Source organism: Thalassophryne amazonica, chromosome 9 (genome assembly GCF_902500255.1).
Source record: "Thalassophryne amazonica chromosome 9, fThaAma1.1, whole genome shotgun sequence".
NCBI lineage: Eukaryota > Metazoa > Chordata > Actinopteri > Batrachoidiformes > Batrachoididae > Thalassophryne > Thalassophryne amazonica.
In genome coordinates, this window is record NC_047111.1 from 37,573,334 (window position 1) to 37,596,172 (window position 22,839).

Genomic DNA, 22,839 nt, shown 5'->3' on the forward strand with positions numbered 1-22,839 from the left:
ACCTCTGTCATCTTTCTAAGTAGAGTTTGCACAATCAGGGACTGACTACTTTTTTGCCCCACTGTATGTAGACTTTTACTTTTTACAGCCACTTTAAATGGACCATGCTGTAAGCAGGTTTTTATAACCACGTTTAATTTTGTTAAGTTTCCACTGAGGTTGCAAATGTGCAATTTCAAAAGACCACACACTCGTGTTTGTGCATGTACAGACCCTGTACTGCCACCTTTCAACATTCGATATAGGTGATTTCTGAACCACCCAGCAGGTGTCAGGGTTCAACATGTCTTCTTTTTGATACAGACTCGAACAATTTTCAGCATTTCAAAACACTCCTGAACAGTGCATGAAGTTGGCCGGTACTAGTTCCTGGATGTTTAATTAAAGGAAACAATTGAGTCTTAATCATGCCAGCACACCAACACAAGCCGGCTGAATTAAAAACAAATATCTTGTGATGTGGGAGCAGTAGCGCGAACTTGTTCAACGAGTTCAGAATGTGTGAGTGCTACAGAAAGTGCAGGTAGTGTAGGACTGGATCCATTCGAAAACGGCACTGAAAATGCAAGGAATCTGAACAGCAAACATGTGACTTCTGGAGATCAAGCTTTTATTTTATTTGTACTTTAAGGCACATTCATGAGCAGATTTTCTCCATTAAAAAAGAACCGAAAAAAAAAACCCTTCTCCAGTGTAACGTGATCCAAAAAATTAAACAAAAAGTTCAGTTCCTGTGCACTGTGCCAGAGCTGTAATTTTTTTTGCAAAAAGATGTTGTTAAAATAATCATCTGTACTGTGATAGAAAAAAGTGCCATATTTTCTTGTCTTTATAAACAAAATTATCTACAGGAAAATTAAATTAAATACATTTTTACATGAAGGGAAACTTTCACAATCAAATCTCTCCACATAAATTTAAAAACATTCCCGCTTAATTCACTTTGCATTTGGTCTGTAGTTACATTATTACATTAAAATCATAAATAAAGTGCCACACATTTGTTAAAAAATGTGTAATTTAAAAAAAAATACACATCCCACATGATGTTCATGTGTTGTGATCATCTATTCATCAAAGTCTTTCAGCCTTTAATCGCACCTACAGGCTGAGTTGGTGAGACCTGTGAGGGTCGTGCTCACACGCACTAGTTTGGCACTTTGACCAGAACTTCAACAAAGTGTTTGCTTCTGATGTTACTATCATGTCCCTGAGCTAACATCCTTCATGTTCCACTGCTGCCTCTGCTGCCACAGGCAGGATGAGGTGAGAAATGCGACTCCACAGTCCCCCGTACTTGTTAATGTCCATCCTGTCAAAGGCAATGGGATGGTCATGTGACAGGAACCTCGTCTGAAGGTAGTCGTCCACCATCTCCTCCACGGCATTCAAACACATCTGAGGGGGAATCTCCTCTTCTCCTGCCAGCAGAACGGTGAAGATCAGAAAGGTCTTCTTGAAAGCAGCATTCTCATGGTCACAGTAGCGATAGAAAATGAGGGTGGAGCCTGGAGGTAGCTCGTCGAAGCGGTTAATGACAGCCACCGGTTTGTTTCCATCAAAAGCGCTCTGTAACTGACTGTCAATGTCGAGCTTGACCTGATCGCTGTCCTGGCCGGCTTTGCTGGCTCCATCGATGTGGAGGACAGAAGCATTGAGGGCAGAAGAGAAGGCGGAGCCTAGCCCACGAGCCAGGCAGCGCAGCGTCGTCTCACCTTTGAGGCCAGCAGTCAGGATGAGGCTGACGGGCTCTGTTGGCTGGACTGTCTGGAGATGTCTCTGGAGGTGGATCCGGCTCCTCTTCCACAGGTCAGGACGCTGGTTAGGGAACTCAGTCTTCATTTTTTCCAGCTCCGTGAGGAAGATGTCTATTTGAAACACATCACTGTTCTCACGTGGCGACATAGGGTGGAGGAGACGCACCAGCATGGCAACGAGAAGAATTAAGGCTGCGCCTGCCCACAGTCTTCTGTTTCCTACAGAGCAAAAACATGCACTAGCTCAAATACTCATTCATAAAACCATTTAGGAGTCGCTTATCATACATGTACCACACAAATACATACAGTATTCAAGAATACTTGGTTGCAGCCGATCTGCTCTATGTAAGCCTGATCCTGTCAGATCTCAGAAGCTAAGCAGAGCAGGATCTGGTTAGTACTGGGATGGGAAACTTCTTTGGAACACCAGCGGCTGTGTGTGTTTCTCCGGGTAAAACTGGAGTTGCGTCAGGAAGGGCATCCGGCGTAAAACTTGTGCCAATTACAGATGCGGATCTGGTTGTATCCGCTGTGGCGACCCTGGACAAAAAAAACTGGTAGCAGCCGAATGAACAACAACAACATTCAAGAATACTTGGTTGCTGGGACTAACAGCTCATGAATCTCAATTCTAAATATTCTCCTTTATTCTGAATATTCAGAACCTGTTGGCTTGAAGAAGACACGCTGGTTTCATGTTTACCTGATGGCTGCATCAATCAACATGGACAAAAAGTTATTTCAAACCCACAACGATGAGGTAAATGAAAAGCAGCGATGAAGTGGATGAACTGGCAGACATTTTAACAAGGAGGATACTTACGGGCAGGCAATGTGACCTAAAATTAACACCATAGTATTTTTCACTTTTTTGGATGGTGACAGTATTATATAACAGTATTACTAATTTTGTAGTATATCACTCCAATAAGTCATGTTTTTTTCTGCATTAGAAAAGTATTTTAACAGGTATTTTGAGTCACCACAACTCACGCACGCACGCACGCACGCACAAAACTTTATCAATCTCAAAATTAAGGGATATTTGCCATTACTTTTCATTATCTGGTCTGTTGTTCCTCCTTGGTATGAAAAAAAATTAAAAAAAAGCCCAAAGTATGTTCTGTATTATCAGTGTTCACTGTACTGCACAATCCATATCACAGCACACTACAATACCAGTGATGACTATGACACCAGCGTTCTGCCTACCCCTGGGACATGTAGAGAAGTTTTCCTAATGATAAGTTGCTCTCGACTTATATTTGCTTGAGTAATGTCACAGAATGTAGTTAAAGCTTGAATGGTGGCAGATTTTTTTTTTTTTTTCACAGCTACCTTAGGCAAGTCTGTAGGATTCCAGTCCTGTGGACAGTGGAGGAAGTGTGCACACTTCACATCACTGGTCCTTAATGACATCTTCATATATGATCATTTGTTCTTTCTCCGCAACATTTGCTAAAGTTGATAAATTCTTTTCAAATTCTTTTTATTAATTTTCCAAAGTGAATATAAAAACAGCAATGGTACGTTGGAAATGTGCATTACAGGTATAACAACAACAACAAAGAAACAAAACAACAACAAAAATCATCCTGAGTATTGGGCAGGTACAAGTCTTGAGCTACTCAAATGTCAGGGGCCTATCCCACAGCCACATTCTACAACACGAGCGTCATGAAAATAGGTCAGAAAAGATCCCCAGGTCTTATAAAATTTGCCCTCAGTGCCTTTCAATGAAAAACACGTTTTCAAGAGTAAGACAACGCATAGTGTCTCTCAGCCACTGAGTGTGTGTGGGCGAAGTTGCTTCCTTCCACCTAAGCAAAATGGCCCGCCTGGCCAAGAGGAGGGAGAAGGAGACCATGTGGTGCTCAGCAGAAGTTAGTCGGGGGTCATCAGGCCAAGAGGTACCAAATAGAACCATAATTTGGATAGAGTTCATGCTTCAGAATATTTGAAAGAGTATGAAAAATCTCATTCCAAAAGATGTGTAAGTGAGGGCACAGCCAATACATGTGAAAAAGGGTGGCAGCATCTAATTTGCATTTGGGACAGGTGGGGGTGACATCAGGGTATATGCTGGCTAATTCAATAAAGTTGTTAAATTAATTAGGAGTTTAGATCAGTGCAACTTTAGACCTGTTATTGCTCTTTAAATCTCCTATGGTTGTTTAAGTAGGGCACATTCCATGTCTGTAATTTTCATGATTCTGGTTCTTTGCTGGTCCACTGCATCTTAAATCTGGTGCATTTAGTCTCCACCCATTTCTGACCAGATTTTATTAACCTCAGGTTACTTTTAGGTCAAACTGGGCTCAGTTCTAAAAATGTAATTGCTGTTATTTAGTTGTCTGGCCAGTTCTGCCTGGTGGTTGCCATCTAAGACCCAAGGTTGGTCCATAGTGTGGTGATGCATGCTTCACCACACTATGTGTGATCATTGCATGCTTCCAGATCTGACGTGACATCAGTCGTGACGACATGTGTTGACAAGCTGAACTGTTTTTAATTAGCGTTTAGTCTGTGGAAGGCTGTGTGTTAAATTATCCAGGCAGAATATATGGATCCTGCACCCCAATCAGCATTTTGCCACCGACTGTCACTGAGCTTCACCATTTACCCTACGTGTTCACTGTGGGTGTTGAAGAACGAGGAGAAAAAAAAGCAGCTTACCTGCTCAAAATCAGAATTTTCTCAACCAGGTTCAAGAAGTCTTTCATTCAATAGTGTAATGCAGTTTCTTAAACAACCTGCTATTTTCTGTGGTGTTTTACTTTAAATTTTGATCACGGTGAATGGTTTTATTCTGGCTCTGTGGAATACTTAACTAATATAGCGTCGGTCAATTGTTACTTTAAATTTACAATACAGTTACTGTGAATTCAAACCCCCATTTACCATATAACTGGTAGTCAGACCATCTAAATAAAAAAATAATTTAAAAAATGAATTACCTCCAAGAATTCCAACAGCCACCGACATTGTAAAATTATCCTCATTGACACGACCAGTGGTTTCAACATTATTTGCCTGTTCAACTATGTTGTCTTCTGCTGGAGTCTCCTGTGCTGAGGAGGTTACAGTCTTATTTTCCGTCTCCAAAGCAAAAGCATTCCGAGCATCTCCATCATCTGAGCAATATGAGAGAAAAAAATACAGTTGAAGCAGGTGCAATCGTCATTTTTTGAGCAATAATATATCAAATAATTGTTTAATACAAGTATGTAAGGAGACCAACATGATAAACAATTGCTTTCTATCTTTATTCAAAGTTTCTCAGCCCAACAACTCATTGAGCTCATTAGTTTATTATCATGAAACTCAAGTTCTACAACTATAGACCCCATTTCCAGTATCAGCAAGATTCAAATCAAACTTTACACAAAAGCTTACAGCTGAATCCCAAAAGAAAGTCTGAGCATTTTTCATGTCCATTTAGATTAAAGTTTTGTTCTTTGCTTGACAGTGGTTGAGGTCATACTGATATACAACCCCTGGCAAAAATTCTGGAATCTCCAGCCTCGGAGGATGTTCATTCAGTTGTTTAATTTTGTAGAAAAAAAGCAGATCACAGACATGACACAAAACTAAAGTCATTTCAAATGGCAACTTTCTGGCTTTAAGAAACACTATAAGAAATCAGGAAAAATAATTGTGGCAGTCAGTAAGTTACTTTTTTAGACCAAGCAGAGGGAAAAAAATATGGACTCACTCAATTCTGAGGAATAAATTATGGAATCACCCTGTAAATTTTCATCCCCAAAACTAACACCTGCATCAAATCAGATCTGCTCGTTAGTCTGCATCTAAAAAGGAGTGATCACACCTTGGAGAGCTGTTGCACCAAGTGGACTGACATGAATCATGGCTCCAACACGAGAGATGTCAATTGAAACAAAGGAGAGGATTATCAAACTCTTAAAAGAGGGTAAATCATCACGCAATGTTGCAAAAGATGTTGGTTGTTCACAGTCAGCTGTGTCTAAACTCTGGACCAAATACAAACAACATGGGAAGGTTGTTAAAGGCAAACATACTGGTAGACCAAGGAAGACATCAAAGCGTCAAGACAGAAAACTTAAAGCAATATGTCTCAAAAATCGAAAATGCACAACAAAACAAAAGAGGAACAAATGGGAGGAAACTGGAGTCAACGTCTGTGACCGAACTGTAAGAAACTGCCTAAAGGAAATGGGATTTACATACAGAAAAGCTAAACGAAATCCATCATTAACACCCGAACAGAAAAAAAAAACAAGGTTACAATGGGCTAAGGAAAAGCAATCGTGGACTGTGGATGACTGGATGAAAATCATATTCAGTGATGAATCTCAAATCTGCATTGGGCAAGGTGATGATGCTGGAACTTTTGTTTGGTGCCATTCCAATGAGATTTATAAAGATGACTGCCTGAAGAGAACATGTAAATTTCCACAGTCATTGATGATATGGGGCTGCATGTCAGGTAAAGGCACTGGGGAGATGGCTGTCATTACATCATCAATAAATGCACAAGTTTACGTTGATATTTTGGACACTTTTCTTATCCCATCAATTGAAAGGATGTTTGGGGATGATGAAATCATTTTTCAAGATGATAATGCATCTTGCCATAGAGCAAAAACTGTGAAAACATTCCTTGCAAAAAGACACATAGGGTCAATGTCATGGCCTGCAAATAGTCCGGATCTTAATCCAATTGAAAATCTTTGGTGGAAGTTGAAGAAAATCGTCCATGACAAGGCTCCAACCTGCAAAGCTGATCTGGCAACAGCAATCAGAGAAAGTTGGAGCCAGATTGATGAAGAGTACTGTTTGTCACTCATTAAGTCCATGCCTCAGAGACTGCAAGCTGTTATAAAAGCCAGAGGTGGTGCAACAAAATACTAGTGATGTGTTCTAGCGTTCTTTTGTTTTTCATGATTCCATAATTTTTTCCTCAGAATTGGGTGATGCCATATTTTTTTCCCTCTGCTTGGTCTAAAAAAGTAACCGTTACTGACTGCCACAATTTTTTTTCCTGATTTCTTATAGTGTTTCTTAAAGCCAGAAAGTTGCCATTTGAAATGACTTTAGTTTTGTGTCATGTCTGTGATCTGCTTTTTTTCTACAAAATTAAACAACTGAATGAACATCCTCCAAGGCCGGTGATTCCATAATTTTTGCCAGGGGTTGTAGTACTCTCCTAAAGGTAAACAATATCATGTTCTTCCCAGTCACGCCTCTCCAGAACAATGGATTCTGCCACTGGAGTCCCGTACAGGACTCCAGCCAGGGACTCCAAGAAGGCTGAATACTCCAAACTGCTGTTCGGTACATACGCACAAACAGCAGTCAGAGTTTTAAGCAGTATTTTTATTGCCATGTTCATTTTCATGTCAGCCATTTTGTAACGTGCACTTCTCAGTTCAATGTTAAATTTGGCTTGGCGCCTCATCCAGACATGTTAGTCGTTACCATAAAAGGGAACAATTCAGGGGATGCTCACAGGAGACAAATGGTAACTTTTGAGAAGTCTGTTTGGGTGGTTGGCATCCAGGACCCAAGGTGGTTCAGTACTGGGGTGGATACAGCTATACGTGGCACCAGCACGTGCTCTATGGCCTGAACTCACCAGAACAGTCAAGAACGCTGGTTAGAAAATACCCTTTCATGCAGGGGGTTGGCTTTTAAACGTGCAGTGATGGAAAAGCAGCTTGTCGTTATATAGACATAAAAATTAAATTAGATATTCAGCCCTGGTAGATATATGTACAAAATTTTTCAACAGTGGTGTCTGAAGATATTCCCGAAAGAGCCTAGAGGGTGCAGGTTTTCTTCATCATGTGATTTCACTGATTAACAAATGTCTTTGGACACCACTGATTTAGAGACGTTGAAGGCCTGAACTCCGTTCAGTGCAATGATGAGTAATTATTTTATTTTTAATACTGCCTGAGAAGGGCAAAACAAAATACTCTAACAAGTAATGTGTACCATATTTTCCAGAAAATAATTACATTTTTTTTAATACGAGTTTGGGAGTTTCTGCGACTTATATTCCAAAGTGATTTATAGCTGAAAAAATACTACATTATCATCTGTGACCACAAAATAGCACTATCTACATGTGTGACAAGCTGCTCCTGTATACTGAAGAAGGTACTGTGATTCACACTCTGCAGCAGAAGATGGCAGTAATGCACTATTAAGCTGGATGTCAACCTCCGTAAAATAAAGCAGCAGCAACAGCAGCTCTGAATGAGAAAAACCTCTAGTATAATGAGTACATTTAAGAAACCATGCTCTCAAACGGAAAGATCACTCTCTAGAATAAAAGGGGGCAAAATAACTTCTATACCACTCGGAAAAACACTTGTTTGGACTGTGTGAGACAGCAAGAACAGCAATGGCATATAAGCTAATCTCAGTCTTCTCTTTTCCAATTTTTTTGTGTAATTTATAAATAATGTGCAGCGTTTGAAACACTTAATTACATTACACATTTACCTCACCTATGACTGTTTGTTCAGTGGCCACAAAAAGCAGATGTTGACTTTTCACTCCATCCGCTTCTTCGCCCTGTTTGTCACAAGGGTTCGGTGATGTTGTTTCTGAAGCATTGTTGAACCCTGTACGGTGTTTGCCAGATGGAAATGGCAACATTTTAACATTCACAAATCAAGCATAAATTACTCCAAACCTTGTTTAAAGTAAGATTTAAAACTCTAGGCTCTCTGCAAAGCTCAGAAGACACTGCATAAACATGAGTTGTGTAGCATTAAAGCTGCTGACATGGCAACAACCTTTCGACTCATTTGTCCCGTGATCAAGAAATCACAACTATCATTGCTTTAATAAGATCTATGATTTAACAATTCATTCATTCATTTAATTAAATTACCTCCAAGAATTCCAACAGCAATAGGCCTTGTAAATTTATCCACAGTTGTCTCATGCTCAGTGACACGACCGGTGGTTTCAACATTATTTGCCTGTTCAACTATGTTGTCTTCTGCTGGAGTCTCCTGTGGTGAGGTTAGTGTCTCTTTTTCCGTCTCCAAAGCTAAAGCAATCTGAGCGTTTCCTCCATCATCTGAGCAATGGGAGAGATAAATATAGATAGAGGTGGTGCAATAGTCATTTTTTTGAGCAATAAGCCTAATATATGGAATGATCTTCTAATATGTAAGAAGACCATTGTGATAAACACAATTATTATATGGCTACAACGCTACACGCACTCTGATTGACTGATTTCCAGTCTGATATTTTCCCATATCGGACCGGTTTCCTGACAATCAGTCCAAAATGCATATTTTCTTTACAAATCAAAACCTAAACACGCGATTAGAAAAGGCAAGTCAGACATGAACGTAGTCCATAAATATCTGAACACCATCTGAAAAAACACACAGATTGAAAGTTTACCAGCTAACAACCAGACCATCTGTTAGCAAGTTTAATAAAGTCGGTTAATAATCCTTTATTTTTATATGGCTACAACGCTATGTGCGCTCTGATTGGCTGATATTTTCCCATATCAGACCATTACTATGACAATCAGTCTGGATCGCGTATCACATTCGTTCCAAATCAGAAATGCAACGCTGACGTTACTGGAACTACGCAAACGATGAGGAGCTGTCAAGACAGAAAGCAAAACAGATTACAGATGAATTGAGGTTGTCGTCAGGAATCGTTCACATTTTTCAACAGTTTGAAAGTTCTGACGACGCGCCAGGTGCAGGAATGAAGCTGGACAACGGTTAAACGATGTCTCCGAAAGTCAACGCAAGTCCAGATTTCTTGTTTCGCTTTGGCGTCCTTCGTTAGTCCCGTGTGACCGGGGCTTAAGCAAGTTCTTCACAGAGGTGAAGAAATATATATATATAAAATACCCATATAATAAATGAATTATTAACCTCGCTTACTCAGTCTGTACGGGAACATCAGACCTCACTGTTTTTGCACAGACCTCACTAACGCTCAGCCTGATATTTTCCCGTACAGACCTTGCACTCAGTTAATAATACTTATTCTGCATCTTTCTTCAAATATGGCCCTGAAGAAGGAACCTGACTTTTGGGAATGAAAAATTGTTCTCCAGATGTTCTGACTTAATTATTTTACTTACTTTACATCCTCTCTCTCTCACACACACACACACACACACACACACACACACACACACACACACACACACACACACACACACACACACACACACACACACACACACACACACACACACACACACACACACACACACACAGTGTTCTGTTGCAAATTAATTATTTACTTAGGGCAATTTAAATAAATTAGCCTACTACAAATCAAGCCAGTAGACATTTAAGTCCAAAGATCATCATGATATTCCTATCACTCAAAAACTGTAATCAGTTTAAAACAAATCTCATCTCAGTCTTACCTCTCTGACTTTGTCTCCAAACCACCCTACCTGTTGTGTTCCTCTGATATGTTCAATCTGAATCCTGTGCATCCTCACCACTCCCCCTCCCATTCCCAGGGGAGGAGGAAAAAAACAGCATCTCCAGCTCTGCCTCCTGTCTTTTTGTTAGCGCCACCATCTCTAAGCCGTACAACATAGCTGGTCTCACTACTGTCTTGTAGACTTTCCTCTTTACTCTTACAGATACCCTTCTGTCATAATTCACTCCTACCACCTTCCTCCAGCCTGCCTGCACTCTCTTCTTCACCTCTCCACCACAGTCTTCATTACTACTTTGGATAGTTGACCAAGTATTTACACTCATCCACCTTCACCACCTCTACTCCTTGTAACCGCGCTATTAGACCGCATCCCCCTCTCATTCACACACATGTACTCAGTCTTGCTCCTACTGACTTCAATTCCTCTTCTCTCCAGAGCGCATCTTCACCACTCCAGGCTTATCTCACCTGCTCTTGAATGTTTAAATTAAACTCCATTGTGATGAATGCAAAACAATAAAAGCTGCACTGTTGTCCAAATACGTGTGAACCTGACGGTGGTGTTGCTAAAGATGCACAAACCAATCTGTGTGTAAATACTACATAAACTACACCGAATACTCACCTTGGAGTCCAAGCTGCTGTATGTCTTCTTCCTCGTCACTTTCAGCCTCTGCATTAGCTGATGATGTCACTGAATATTATAATTGTGAAACCAACACTATTATGTAGAATTATACACGCCCACACAGACTGCAAGACTTTTGACTTTACTTGTGTATCAGTATGTCTTATTTTACCTTGTAGATTTTGTTGTTTCAGAACAGCATGCGGTTCTTCCTGCTTGTAACCATCACCTGCTGAGATGTGATCCACATTTTACTTTCATTCTTCTTTATCAGTGAATATATGGCAATATTTTAAACCACAATGGTAAGTGTGTCCAAATACGTGTGGACCTGACGGTGGTGTTGCTAAAGATGCACAAACCAATCTGTGCGTAAATATTACATAAACTACACCAAATACTCACCTTGAAGTGCAAGCTGCTGTATGTCTTCTTCCTCGTCACTTTCAGCCTCTGCATTAGCGGATGATGTCACTGAATATTATAATTGTGAAACCAACACTACTATGTAGAGTTATACATGCACACACAGACTGCATAACTTTTGACTTTACTTGTGTATCAGTATGTCTTATTTTACCTTGTAGATTTTGTTGTTTCAGAACAGCATGAGCTTCTTCCTGCTTGTAACCATCACCTGCTGAGATGTGATCCACATCTTACTTTCATTCTTTATCAGTGAATATATGGCAATATTTTAAACCACAATGGTAAGTGTTTTCTCACTTAAACAGCCCAGGATAGCTGACTGTTGTTAGATGTTTTTGAGTACCTGTGATGTGCTGGTTGTCTGTGACTTGTTCTTCCATGTCTCTGAACTGTGGCACCTCACTCAGAATTCACTGGACACGTCAGAGTGGAGCTGAAAACATTCATGCACGTTACTCAGTTAACTGACAAAGCACTGCCAACTATTTTGATTAATGGGTGTGTCAATAATTCTCTGCTTCTTGCTACTCAGACAGAGTAATCATTTTCAATTTTCTGTGTTTTCAAGCAATTATTATAAATTAATAGCTTAACTGGGTGAAATATCTCAATGTTTCAGGCTCTTGGTCAGATAAAACAAAATATCTTAAGACACCAGCTTGAGCTAAAAAAAAAAACAACAACAAAAAAAAACCTGAAAGTGATCACCAGTTGCCCATCTGTTCTTTGCTTTCCAGATAATGTCAATCTCTTGCAGCACTCTTGCCAAGCCTGACTATTATAAGCAACTTTTTAAACCTCTGCCAAGAAGCTGTTTCCATTGCTGTTTATTTGTTTCTCAGCAAAATATCAAAAAAAAAAAAAATGCTGACAGACCTTAATGAAACTTTGTGGAAAGGTATGCCTTGAAAAGGCAAACCAGTCATTTGAGACTAATGTGGATCAGTTTGATCAGTCTCAAAAATCTAGGCGCAAGCATGGCACTTCATATAAATTTATCTTCCAAGTAGAAGACAAATGAGAAGATACAAACAATGGGTTCACAGTCCCAGACAAAATAATATTTCAAAGACCCAGCCAGCCTGCCACACTCCCACTCTTGATAATTTAGTCATAGGTGTCAAACTGATTCCAGAAAGGGCCAAGAGGGTGCAGGTTTTCTTTGTAACCACCAACTCCACCAGATGATTTCACTGATAAACTCTTTCCATCTGCTCAAAGTGATGTTCATCAGTGAAATCACCTGCTGGAGTTGGTGGTTACAAAGAAAACCTGCACCCTCTTGGCCCTTTCTGGAATCAGTTTGACACCTATGATTTAGGTGAATAAACTGCAACTACTCTTCATAAACAATTCAAAACAATACTTAACAAGGCAGTATTTAGTGTCATAAATCTGCTTTCTTATAAGTATGTAATAATTAATCAAATCAAATCAAATTTATTTATATAGCGCCAAATCACAACAAACAGTTGCCCCAAGGCGCCTTATATCGTAAGGCAAGGCCATACAATAATTACGTAAAAACCCCAATGGTCAAAACGACCCCCTGTGAGCAAGCACTTGGCAACAGTGGGAAGGAAAAACTCCCTTTTAACAGGAAGAAACCTCCAGCAGAACCAGGCTCAGGGAGGGGCAGTCTTCTGCTGGGACTAGTTGGGGCTGAGGGAGAGAACCAGGAAAAAGACATGCTGTGGAGGGGAGCAAAGATCAATCACTAATGATTAAATGCAGAGTGGTGCATACAGAGCAAAAAGAGAAAGAAACACTCAGTGCATCATGGGAACCCCCCAGCAGTCTAAGTCTATAGCAGCATAACTAAAGGATGGTTCAGGGTCACCTGATCCAGCCCTAACTATAAGCTTTAGCAAAAAGGAAAGTTTTAAGCCTAATCTTAAAAGTAGAGAGGGTGTCTGTCTCCCTGATCTGAATTGGGAGCTGGTTCCACAGGAGAGGAGCCTGAAAGCTGAAGGCTCTGCCTCCCATTCTACTCTTACAAACCCTAGGACCCACAAGTAAGCCTGCAGTCTGAGAGCGAAACACTCTATTGGGGTGATATGGTACTATGAGGTCCCTAAGATGGGACCTGATTATTCAAAACCTTATAAGTAAGAAGAAGAATTTTAAATTCTATTCTAGAATTAACAGGAAGCCAATGAGGAGAGGCCAATATGGGTGAGATATGCTCTCTGTTTCTAGTCCCTGTTAGCACTCTAGCTGCAGCATTTTGAATTAACTGAAGGCTTTTCAGGGATCTTTTAGGACAACCTGATAATAATGAATTACAATAGTCCAGCCTAGAGGAAATAAATGCATGAATTAGTTTTTCAGCATCACTCTGAGACAAGACCTTTCTAATTTTAGAGATATTGCGCAAATGCAAAAAAGCAGTCCTACATATTTGTTTAATATGCGCATTGAATGACATATCCTGATCAAAAATGACTCCAAGATTTCTCACAGTATTACTAGAGGTCAGGGTAATGCCATCCAGCGTAAGGATCTGGTTAGACACCATGTTTCTAAGATTTGTGGGGCCAAGTACAATAACTTCCGTTTTATCTGAGTTTAAAAGCAGGAAATTAGAGGTCATCCATGTCTTTAGGTCTGTAAGACAATCCTGCAGTTTAGCTAATTGGTGTGTGTCCTCTGGCTTCATGGATAGATAAAGCTGGGTATCATCTGCGTAACAATGAAAATTTAAGCAATGCCGTCTAATAATACTGCCTAAGGGAAACATATATAAAGTGAATAAAATTGGTCCTAGCACAGAACCTTGTGGAACTCCATAATTAACCTTAGTCTGTGAAGACGATTCCCCATTTACATGAACAAATTGTAATCTATTAGATAAATATGATTCAAACCACCGCAGCGCAGTGCCTTTAATACGTATGGCATGCTCTAATCTTTGTAATAAAATTTTATGGTCAACAGTATCAAAAGCAGCACTGAGGTCTAACAGAACAAGCACAGAGATGAGTCCACTGTCTGAGGCCATAAAAAGATCATTTGTAACCTTCACTAACTGTTGTGTGGGCCGCCAGAAGAGGAGGTACTGCTGGCCCACCACCAGAGGGCGCCCTGCCTGAAGTGCGGGCTTCAGGCACGAGAGGGCGCTGCCGCCACGGACACAGCCGGGGTTGACAGCTATCACTCATCAACTCATGACAGCTGTCACCCATCTCCACTTCATCAATCCACTCCATAAAAGCCGGACGTCATCTCCACCTCGCTGCCGAGATATCATCTACCTGTGAAGGTAATTTCTTTGCTGACTTAAAACTAAATAATAGTCTGAACTCCTTTGGAGCCGTTTTCCTGTGGTGTGCCTTATCTGCTGGATTGGCGTTTGGTGTGAACAGCGACAGCTTCGCTTCACACCCAAACCAGATAAGTGGTTTAACAGGAGCTGCACGAGTGTGTGATTAAAGGTGGAGGTGACTTTCCACCTTCTGACTGTTTTTGTTACTGGGTGTGCACACACCCACATCTCACTGTTTGTGCTCCTCGCCAGCAGTACCAGATCCGACAGTCGGGGACGGTGATCACCTGGGAATTTGGGACATGGCGGCTCCAGTATTCACCAGGTTCTGTGGCCGTGGAAATCGTGTGGTTCCGGCTCTTCTCAGGACAGACGTCTTCTATCCTCGAGCCTGCCCACACGTCACCTTTGTGTATTGACTGCTATCAGATTCTGTGATTGTCTGTATAATCATTGTGCACATTCACAACATTAAATTGTTACCTTTTGGCTCATTTATTGACCGTTCATTTGCGCCCCCTGTTGTGGGTCCGTGTCACTACACTTTCCCCAACAGGATATCTCGGCCAATGTCATGGATCCCGAGGGGCGTCAACCATCTGTTGGACAGCCAATGGAAGAGCAGGGTGCACAGGCGTCGGTTGGAGGCGTGATTGGTGAGTTGCAGCACATCCTCACCGCCTTTACCGCTCGGATGGACCTGATGACCGAGCAAAACATCATCCTTAATCGCAGGATGGAGGCTCTCACCGCACAGGTGGAAGCGCACGCTCAGGGCGCTGCTGCAGCTCCTCCTCCTGCCGACCCGGTGCCGAATACAGACATTCCACTGGTCATTCAACGACCCCCCCCACCATCCCCTGAAGCATACATAAGCCCCCCAGAGCCGTACGAAGGTTGTGTGGAGACGTATGCGGACTTTCTTATGCAGTGTTCACTCATCTTTGCACAGCGTCCCATGATGTACACGTCTGATGCCAGCAAGGTGGCTTACGTGATTAATTTGCTTCGGGGTGAGGCACGCGCTTGGGCTACAGCGCTTTGGGAACAAAGTTCACGGCTCCTTGCCTCTTACACTGGGTTTGTGAGGGAGCTCAGAACTGTTTTTGATCACCCTAACAGAGGCGAAACCGCGTCTACCGTGCTGCTGTCAATGAGACAGTGGCGCTGGAGCGCAGCCGAATATGCAGTCGCCTTCCGCATCACGGCTGCGAGATCCGGCTCCGCGCCGCCTTCATAAACGGACTGTCGTCGGTCCTGAAGGAGCACCTGGTGGCTAAGGAGGAACCGCGGGATTTGGCTGAGCTTATCGATTTGGTTATACGAGTGGACAATCGGTTAGAAGAACGCCGTCGGGAGAGAGACGAAGGGCGTGGTCAGGCACAAGCCGTCCCTCTTCCTCCGGGGTCCGAAAGGGAGCCGTCTTCCCCACGCTCCACAGCCACAGCGCTCCGTGTGGCTACAGCTCCCCCTGCAGACGATGCTAGGGACACAAGCAGGGCCACATTCAGACAGAGGAGGCTGGTCCGCGGGGAGTGCTTTGTCTGCAGCTCGAGTGAGCATCAGCAGAGAGACTGCCTCAAACGGTCAAAACACAAACGCCCACCCTTAGAGACTGGGCTGAGGGGGGGTCAAAACATTCACGTGGGTCATACACATCTTTCAACACGACTCCCAGATACAATCCTGAGCGGGGATTTAACCCTTCAAGCCCCAGCACTGGTGGACACGGGGTCAGAAGGGAATCTGCTGGATAGCATATGGGCAAGGGAGGCAGGGCTCCCTCTGGTGGTGCTTTCTTCGCCAGTGAAGGTGCGAGCACTAGATGGCACTCTTCTCCCTTTTATCACACACAAGACACTACGTGTAACCCTGGTAGTGTCTGGAAATCACCGGGAGGAGATTGAGTTTTTTGTTACTCCTTCTACCTCCCGCGTGATTTTGGGCTTCCCATGGATGATTAAACACAATCCCCGGATTGACTGGCCGTCTGGGGTTGTGGCTCAGTGGAGCGAAACCTGCCACCGTAATTGTTTAGGATCCTCGGTTCCTCCCGGTGTAAATGCTAATGAGGAGGTTAAAGTCCCTCCCAATCTGACGGCGGTGCCGGTTGAGTACCACGATCTTGCTGACGTCTTCAGCAAGGATCTGGCGCTCACCCTTCCCCCGCACTGTCCGTACGATTGTGCCATTGATTTGGTCCCGGGCGTTGAGTTCCTGTCCAGCAGGCTGTACAATCTCTCACGTCCTGAGCGCGAATCAATGGAGACCTACATCCGGGACTCATTAGCTGCCGGGCTGATCCGGAATTCCACCTCCCCGATGGGTGCAGGTTTCTTTTTTGTGGGCAAGAAAGATGGCGGACTCCGTCCATGCATTGATTACAGGGGGCTGAACGACATAACGGTTCGTAATCGATACCCTTTACCCCTGTTGGATTCAGTGTTCACGCCCCTGCATGGAGCCCAAATTTTCACCAAACTGGACCTTAGGAATGCGTACCACCTGGTTCGGATCCGGAAGGGAGACGAATGGAAGATGGCATTTAACACCCCATTAGGTCATTTTGAGTACCTGGTCATGCCGTTCGGCCTCACTAACGCCCCCGCGACGTTCCAAGCATTGGTAAACGACGTCTTGTGGGACTTCCTGCACCGATTCGTCTTCGTATATCTGGATGACATACTCATCTTTTCCCCGGACCCTGAGACTCATGTCCAGCATGTACGTCAGGTCCTGCAGCGGTTGTTGGAGAACCGGCTGTTTGTGAAGGGCGAGAAGTGTGAGTTTCACCGCACCTCTTTGTCCTTCCTGGGGTTCATCATCTCCTCCAACTCCGTCGCCCCTGATCCGGCCAAGGTTGCGGCGGTGAGAGATTGGCCCCAACCAACAAGCCGTAGGAAGCTGCAACAGTTCCTCGGCTTTGCAATTTTCTATAGGAGGTTCATTAAGGGCTACAGTCAGGTAGTTAGCCCCCTGACAGCCCTGACCTCTCCAAAAGTCCCCTTCACCTGGTCGGATCGGTGCAAAGCCGCGTTCATGGAGTTGAAACGCCGGTTCTCGTCTGCACCAGTTCTGGTGCAGCCCGACTCTAGCCGCCAGTTTGTGGTTGAAGTGGACGCTTCTGACTCAGGGATAGGAGCCGTGCTATCCCAGAGCGGAGAGACCAATAAGGTTCTTCACCCGTGTGCCTGCTTTTCTCGCAGGTTGACCCCAGCTGAACGGAACTATGACGTCGGCAATCAAGAACTCCTTGCGGTGAAAGAGGCTCTTGAGGAGTGGAGACACCTGTTGGAGGGAGCGTCTGTGCCGTTCACGGTTTTCACTGACCATCGGAACCTGAAGTATATCAGGACCGCCAAGCGGCTGAACCCCAGGCAAGCCCGCTGGTCACTGTTCTTCGGGCATTTTGACTTCCGGATCACCTATCGCCCCGGGACCAAGAACCAGAGATCGGATGCCTTGTCCCGGGTACACGAAGATGAAGTCAAGACGGAGCTGTCGGATCCACCGGAGTCGATCATTCCTGAGTCCACTATCGTGGCCACCCTCACCTGGGACGTGGAGAAAACCGTCCGGGAGGCCCTGGCACGGAGCCCGGACCCAGGAACCGGTCCGAAGAACCGTTTATACGTCCCACCAGAGGCCAGAGCTGCAGTCTTGGACTTCTGTCACGGTTCCAAGCTCTCCTGTCATCCGGGGGTGCGAAGGACCGTGGCAGTTGTCCGGCAGCGCTTCTGGTGGGCGTCTATGGAGGCCAACGTCCGGGAGTATGTCCAGGCCTGTACCACCTGTGCCAGGGGCAAGGCAGACCACACAAAGACACAAGGACTTCTGCAGCCTCTACCGGTGCCTCGTCGCCCCTGGTCCCACATTGGCCTGGACTTTGTCACGGGTCTCCCACCGTCCCAGGGCATGACGACCATCTTCACGATAGTGGACCGATTCTCCAAGGCGGCCCACTTCGTGGCCCTCCCGAAGCTCCCAACGGCCCAGGAGACAGCAGACCTCCTGGTCCGCCACGTCGTGCGTCTGCATGGGATACCAGCGGGCATCGTCTCGGACCGTGGTCCTCAGTTCTCCTCCCAGGTGTGGAGGAGTTTCTGCAGGGAACTGGAGGCCAGCGTGAGCCTCTCGTCCGGGTATCATCCTCAGATGAACGGACAGGCAGAGCGGGCCAACCAAGAACTTGAACAGGCTCTCCGCTGCGTCACGTCCGCGCACCCGTCGGCCTGGAGTGACCATCTGGCCTGGATCGAGTACGCCCATAACAGCCAGGTGTCCTCTGCCACTGGCCTCTCCCCGTGAGAAGTGTGTCTGGGGTATCAGCCCCCACTGTTCCCCGTGGTGGAGGGAGAGGTCGGTGTGCCCTCGGTCCAGGCCCACCTGCGAAGATGCCGACGGGTGTGGCGCACCGGCCGCTGTGCCTTGTTGAAGGCCCGGACGAGGGCTAAGGCCCATGCAGATTGCCGGCATTCCCCGGCCCCTGCTTACCAGCCCGGGCAGGAGGTATGGCTATCAACGAAGGACATCCCCTTACAAGTGGACTCCCCTAAGCTGAAGGAACGTTACATTGGACCATTCCAGATCCTCAAAGTCCTCAGTCCGGCCGCAGTGAAGCTGGTAGCTTCAGCTTCACTTCACTTTCATGTCTCACGTGTCAAGCCATACCACACCTCCACCCTCTGCACTCCTGGACCGGCGCCGCCTCCTGCCCGGATCATCGACGGGGAGCCTGCATGGACTGTGCGCAGGCTCCTGGACGTCCGTCGTAAGGGCCGGGGGTTTCAGTATTTGGTGGACTGGGAGGGGTATGGACCAGAGGAACGCTCCTGGGTGAAGAGGAGTTTCATCCTGGACCCGGCCCTCCTGGCCGACTTCTACCACCGTCACCCGAACAAGCCTGGTCGGGCGCCAGGAGGCGCCCGTTGAGGGGGGGTCCTGTTGTGTGGGCCGCCAGAAGAGGCGGTACTGCTGGCCCACCACCAGAGGGCGCCCTGCCTGAAGTGCGGGCTTCAGGCACGAGAGGGCGCTGCCGCCACGGACACAGCCGGGGTTGACAGCTGTCACTCATCAACTCATGACAGCTGTCACCCATCTCCACTTCATCAATCCACTCCATAAAAGCCGGACGTCATCTCCACCTCGCTGCCGAGATATCATCTACCTGTGAAGGTAATTTCTCTGCTGACTTAAAACTAAATAATAGTCTGAACTCTTTTGCAGCCGTTTTCCTGTGGTGTGCCTTATCTGCTGGATTAGCGTTTGGTGTGAACAGTGACAGCTTCGCTTCACACCCAAACCAGATAAGTGGTTTAACAGGAGCTGCACGAGTGTGTGATTAGAGGTGGAGGTGACTTTCCACCTTCTGACTGTTTTTGTTACTGGGTGTGCACACACCCACATCTCACTGTTTGTGCTCCTCGCCAGCAGTACCAGATCCGACAGTCGGGGACGGTGATCACCTGGGAATTCGGGACTTGGCGGCTCCAGTATTCACCAGGTTCTGTGGCGGTGGAAATCGTGTGGTTCCGGCTCTTCTCAGGGCAGACGTCTTCTATCCTCGAGTCTGCCCACACGTCACCTTTGTGCATTGACTGCTATCAGATTCTGTGATTGTCTGTATAATCGTTGTGCACATTCACAACATTAAATTGTTACCTTTTGGCTCATCTATTGACCGTTCATTTGCGCCCCCTGTTGTGGGTCCGTGTCACTACACTTTCCCCAACACTAATGCTGTTTCTGTATTATGATGAATTCTAAAACCTGACTGAAACTCTTCAGGTGATCAGTTAGCTGTTTTACAACTACCCTTTCAAGAATTTTTGAGAGAAAATTCTTATAATTAATTAATTAAATAATGAATTAACTAATTAATAAAAATAAAGCACAGAAAGCATCCAAAAATGTGGTCATTCAGTGTGTTTACTTGCAAGCTGTGCATCGCCATACTTGACAGAACATTACAATGAGACAATTTATGAGACAAGTTAAGACTGATACTCACGTCTCTATCAAATTGCTAACATTAGCCTACAGGCATTCCATTTGACAGCAGAGCTTTTTCCTGTGTTCTGAATGCAGCCACCATATGACTGGTGTTAAAATGCTTTTATTGTAGCGTGCAGACAGGAGAATAATAATAGTTAATAATTGGAGCTTGTAGACCTTTCACCCACAACACCAAATCTATGGTAGAAGAATCACTACCTATGCAGCTGTCAAAATGCACAGAAACATCTTTAAATGTGTTTGAGACCTGTAAACAACTGATGAACCTGGAATTTACAACTTACAACCTTGAATTTACAATTTAGAACTGATTTTGTTGAGTAGTTTACATTGTGACTTATTAATATTTATTACTTGCTATTACTGTTATTTATTATAGTAGCTGAGTTACCCGTTCTATGCACGGGTAATAAAGAAAATTTTAGCCATATCATTGTATATTTCATGTCACTTTAGTAAGTTGCATTGCATTGTGTGTATGTTGTCAGCATTGATGTTCATAGAGCAATTTGTGACATTCATGAGACTCAAGTGAATAATGATAAAAGATTATAGCATGTCATATCACTGCAATGCTCTGGCATGCTGTACACAGCAGGTCCATTTTAACTGAAAAAACGTACGCTTGAACTGGCACATGGCATGCGTTGGCCCGTTTGGATTGTAATTAAAGTGCACCCTAGCCAGTCGCTACTATGTAGTAAGTAAAGTGTGATGCTTGCTACCTGACCACCTGAGTATCATGTAAACTGGGAAAATAGGGGTTCCAGTGAGCAAGTCTTGATTTGACACATAAGACTGACTGTGTGTGTGTGTGTGTTCCCATACATACCCTTTCAACCTAAGGGCCCCAGTGACCTCCCCTTGGTGCCCCCATCACCATAGCAAGTTTGGTGTGGATTGCTTAATTACTGTGGCTGTGCATAGCAAACGAACACACACGGTCCGCTTTATATATTAGACACGTGAGTTGTTGGTTGGATCATTTTTATCTTTTTATATTTAACATGCATATACCACTGAGTCGGGTTATGTTCAGTGACAATGAAACATTGTCATTCTGACCAATGCTGACAAGCAATCCGCTGTGATTGGTCGAGCGCGACAACGTCATCACGTGACCCACTGGGTTTTTATATTAAATATAAATATTAAAAACATAAATAATATAATATTTTCGTTACGTGTTTTAATTTTTTCTAACCCTCTCTTCCCCTAACCCTAACTATAACTCCCCAAGTAAGACCTCTTCTGGTCACGGAAAAATATCCACTTCGTTAAATCAAATAAGAAAAAGTTTTTCAGCACAATAAGAGACACGAATTGGTCTGTAGCAACACTCACTTTAAAGACTCTGCTCCGAAGGGAATCCCTTCAGAAAAACCACAAATATAATTTAGAACTCAACGTGTAATTTTGACATCTGAATCAGAGTGAAGCAAAAAAGCTGAAGCCCACAATGCAACGCGCGCCTAAAACGAAACATTAGGATTTTTGCTAACTAGCTCGAGCTCGCAACGTCAACGACAAAGTCCAACAATTAGTGAAGTCATCGGATCACTTCGCCTAAATACCAGCCTACAGGCTGTTAAATATGTCGCGCTATGTATATTATCATAAACAACACACCTGAGTAATCACATCTCTGTGGTAAATCGCCCCTGAGCGTAACGTTTAGGTGTCTCTTGAAGCAGAAGACGATGACAACGATCGCTTCTTCTTCGTCTTCGTTGTTTGACAGCTGGCCGGAGTAAACTATCGCCACCTATTCGGCCGGAGGGAGTCACTCTGGGTAATATTTCACCTCAATAGAGTTGAAATTGAAGCAAGGGTAGTGGCCAGGTGGTTAATGCGCTTGGTTTCATTTCAGAAGGCTCCGGGTTCATATCCCACCCCTGCCACATTTCTCCATGTAACGTGGAGTTGCGTCAGGAAGGGCATCCGGCGTAAAACCTGTGTCAATTCAACATGCAGATCCACCTTGGATTTGCTGTGGCGACCCCGAGTGCAAACAAGGGAGCAGCCGAAGGGACTTACTAGAGTTGAAATTAAACATGCTCGTAGTGTACACTTTTAACTTTAATTCAAGGAATTGAACAAAAATATTGCATCCATCATTTAAGATTTACAGCATGATTTAAATATGCTCCCTACTGCCGTGGCTATTGGGGATTCCTTTTTGACTGACTTGAAATAGGAACATTTCTATGCAAAAATGTATTTTTGATAGTCATTTTGGTGGCCATCTTGAAAACTCACAGCCATCTTGAATTTTCAAGTGGCTAATTGACCATATATCTTGAGTA

The 22,839-nt window shown here is 44.2% G+C and overlaps 1 protein-coding gene across 9 annotated transcripts; it reads right to left on the reverse strand.

Moving 5' to 3' along the window:
- Window positions 1-593: 593 nt before the first annotated feature.
- On the reverse strand, window positions 594-22,263 carry LOC117516997 (torsin-1A-interacting protein 2-like). 9 transcript variants are annotated; one of them, XM_034177899.1, is made up of 10 exons: window positions 22,163-22,263; window positions 11,597-11,686; window positions 11,405-11,461; window positions 11,230-11,277; window positions 10,997-11,053; window positions 10,822-10,890; window positions 8,647-8,838; window positions 8,258-8,374; window positions 4,718-4,894; window positions 594-1,976 (listed from the first exon to the last, which is right to left on the reverse strand). In XM_034177899.1, the coding sequence occupies exons 2-10, from the start codon at window positions 11,631-11,633 to the stop codon at window positions 1,216-1,218; spliced, it is 1,515 nt and encodes a 504-aa protein (XP_034033790.1). In that variant the 5' UTR covers window positions 11,634-11,686; window positions 22,163-22,263; the 3' UTR covers window positions 594-1,215. The 9 variants fall into 9 exon arrangements, with proteins under 9 accessions (XP_034033790.1, XP_034033789.1, XP_034033785.1 ...); XM_034177898.1 differs by having other exon boundaries at window positions 10,997-11,056; XM_034177894.1 differs by having other exon boundaries at window positions 10,997-11,056; window positions 11,230-11,298.
- Window positions 22,264-22,839: the final 576 nt, after the last annotated feature.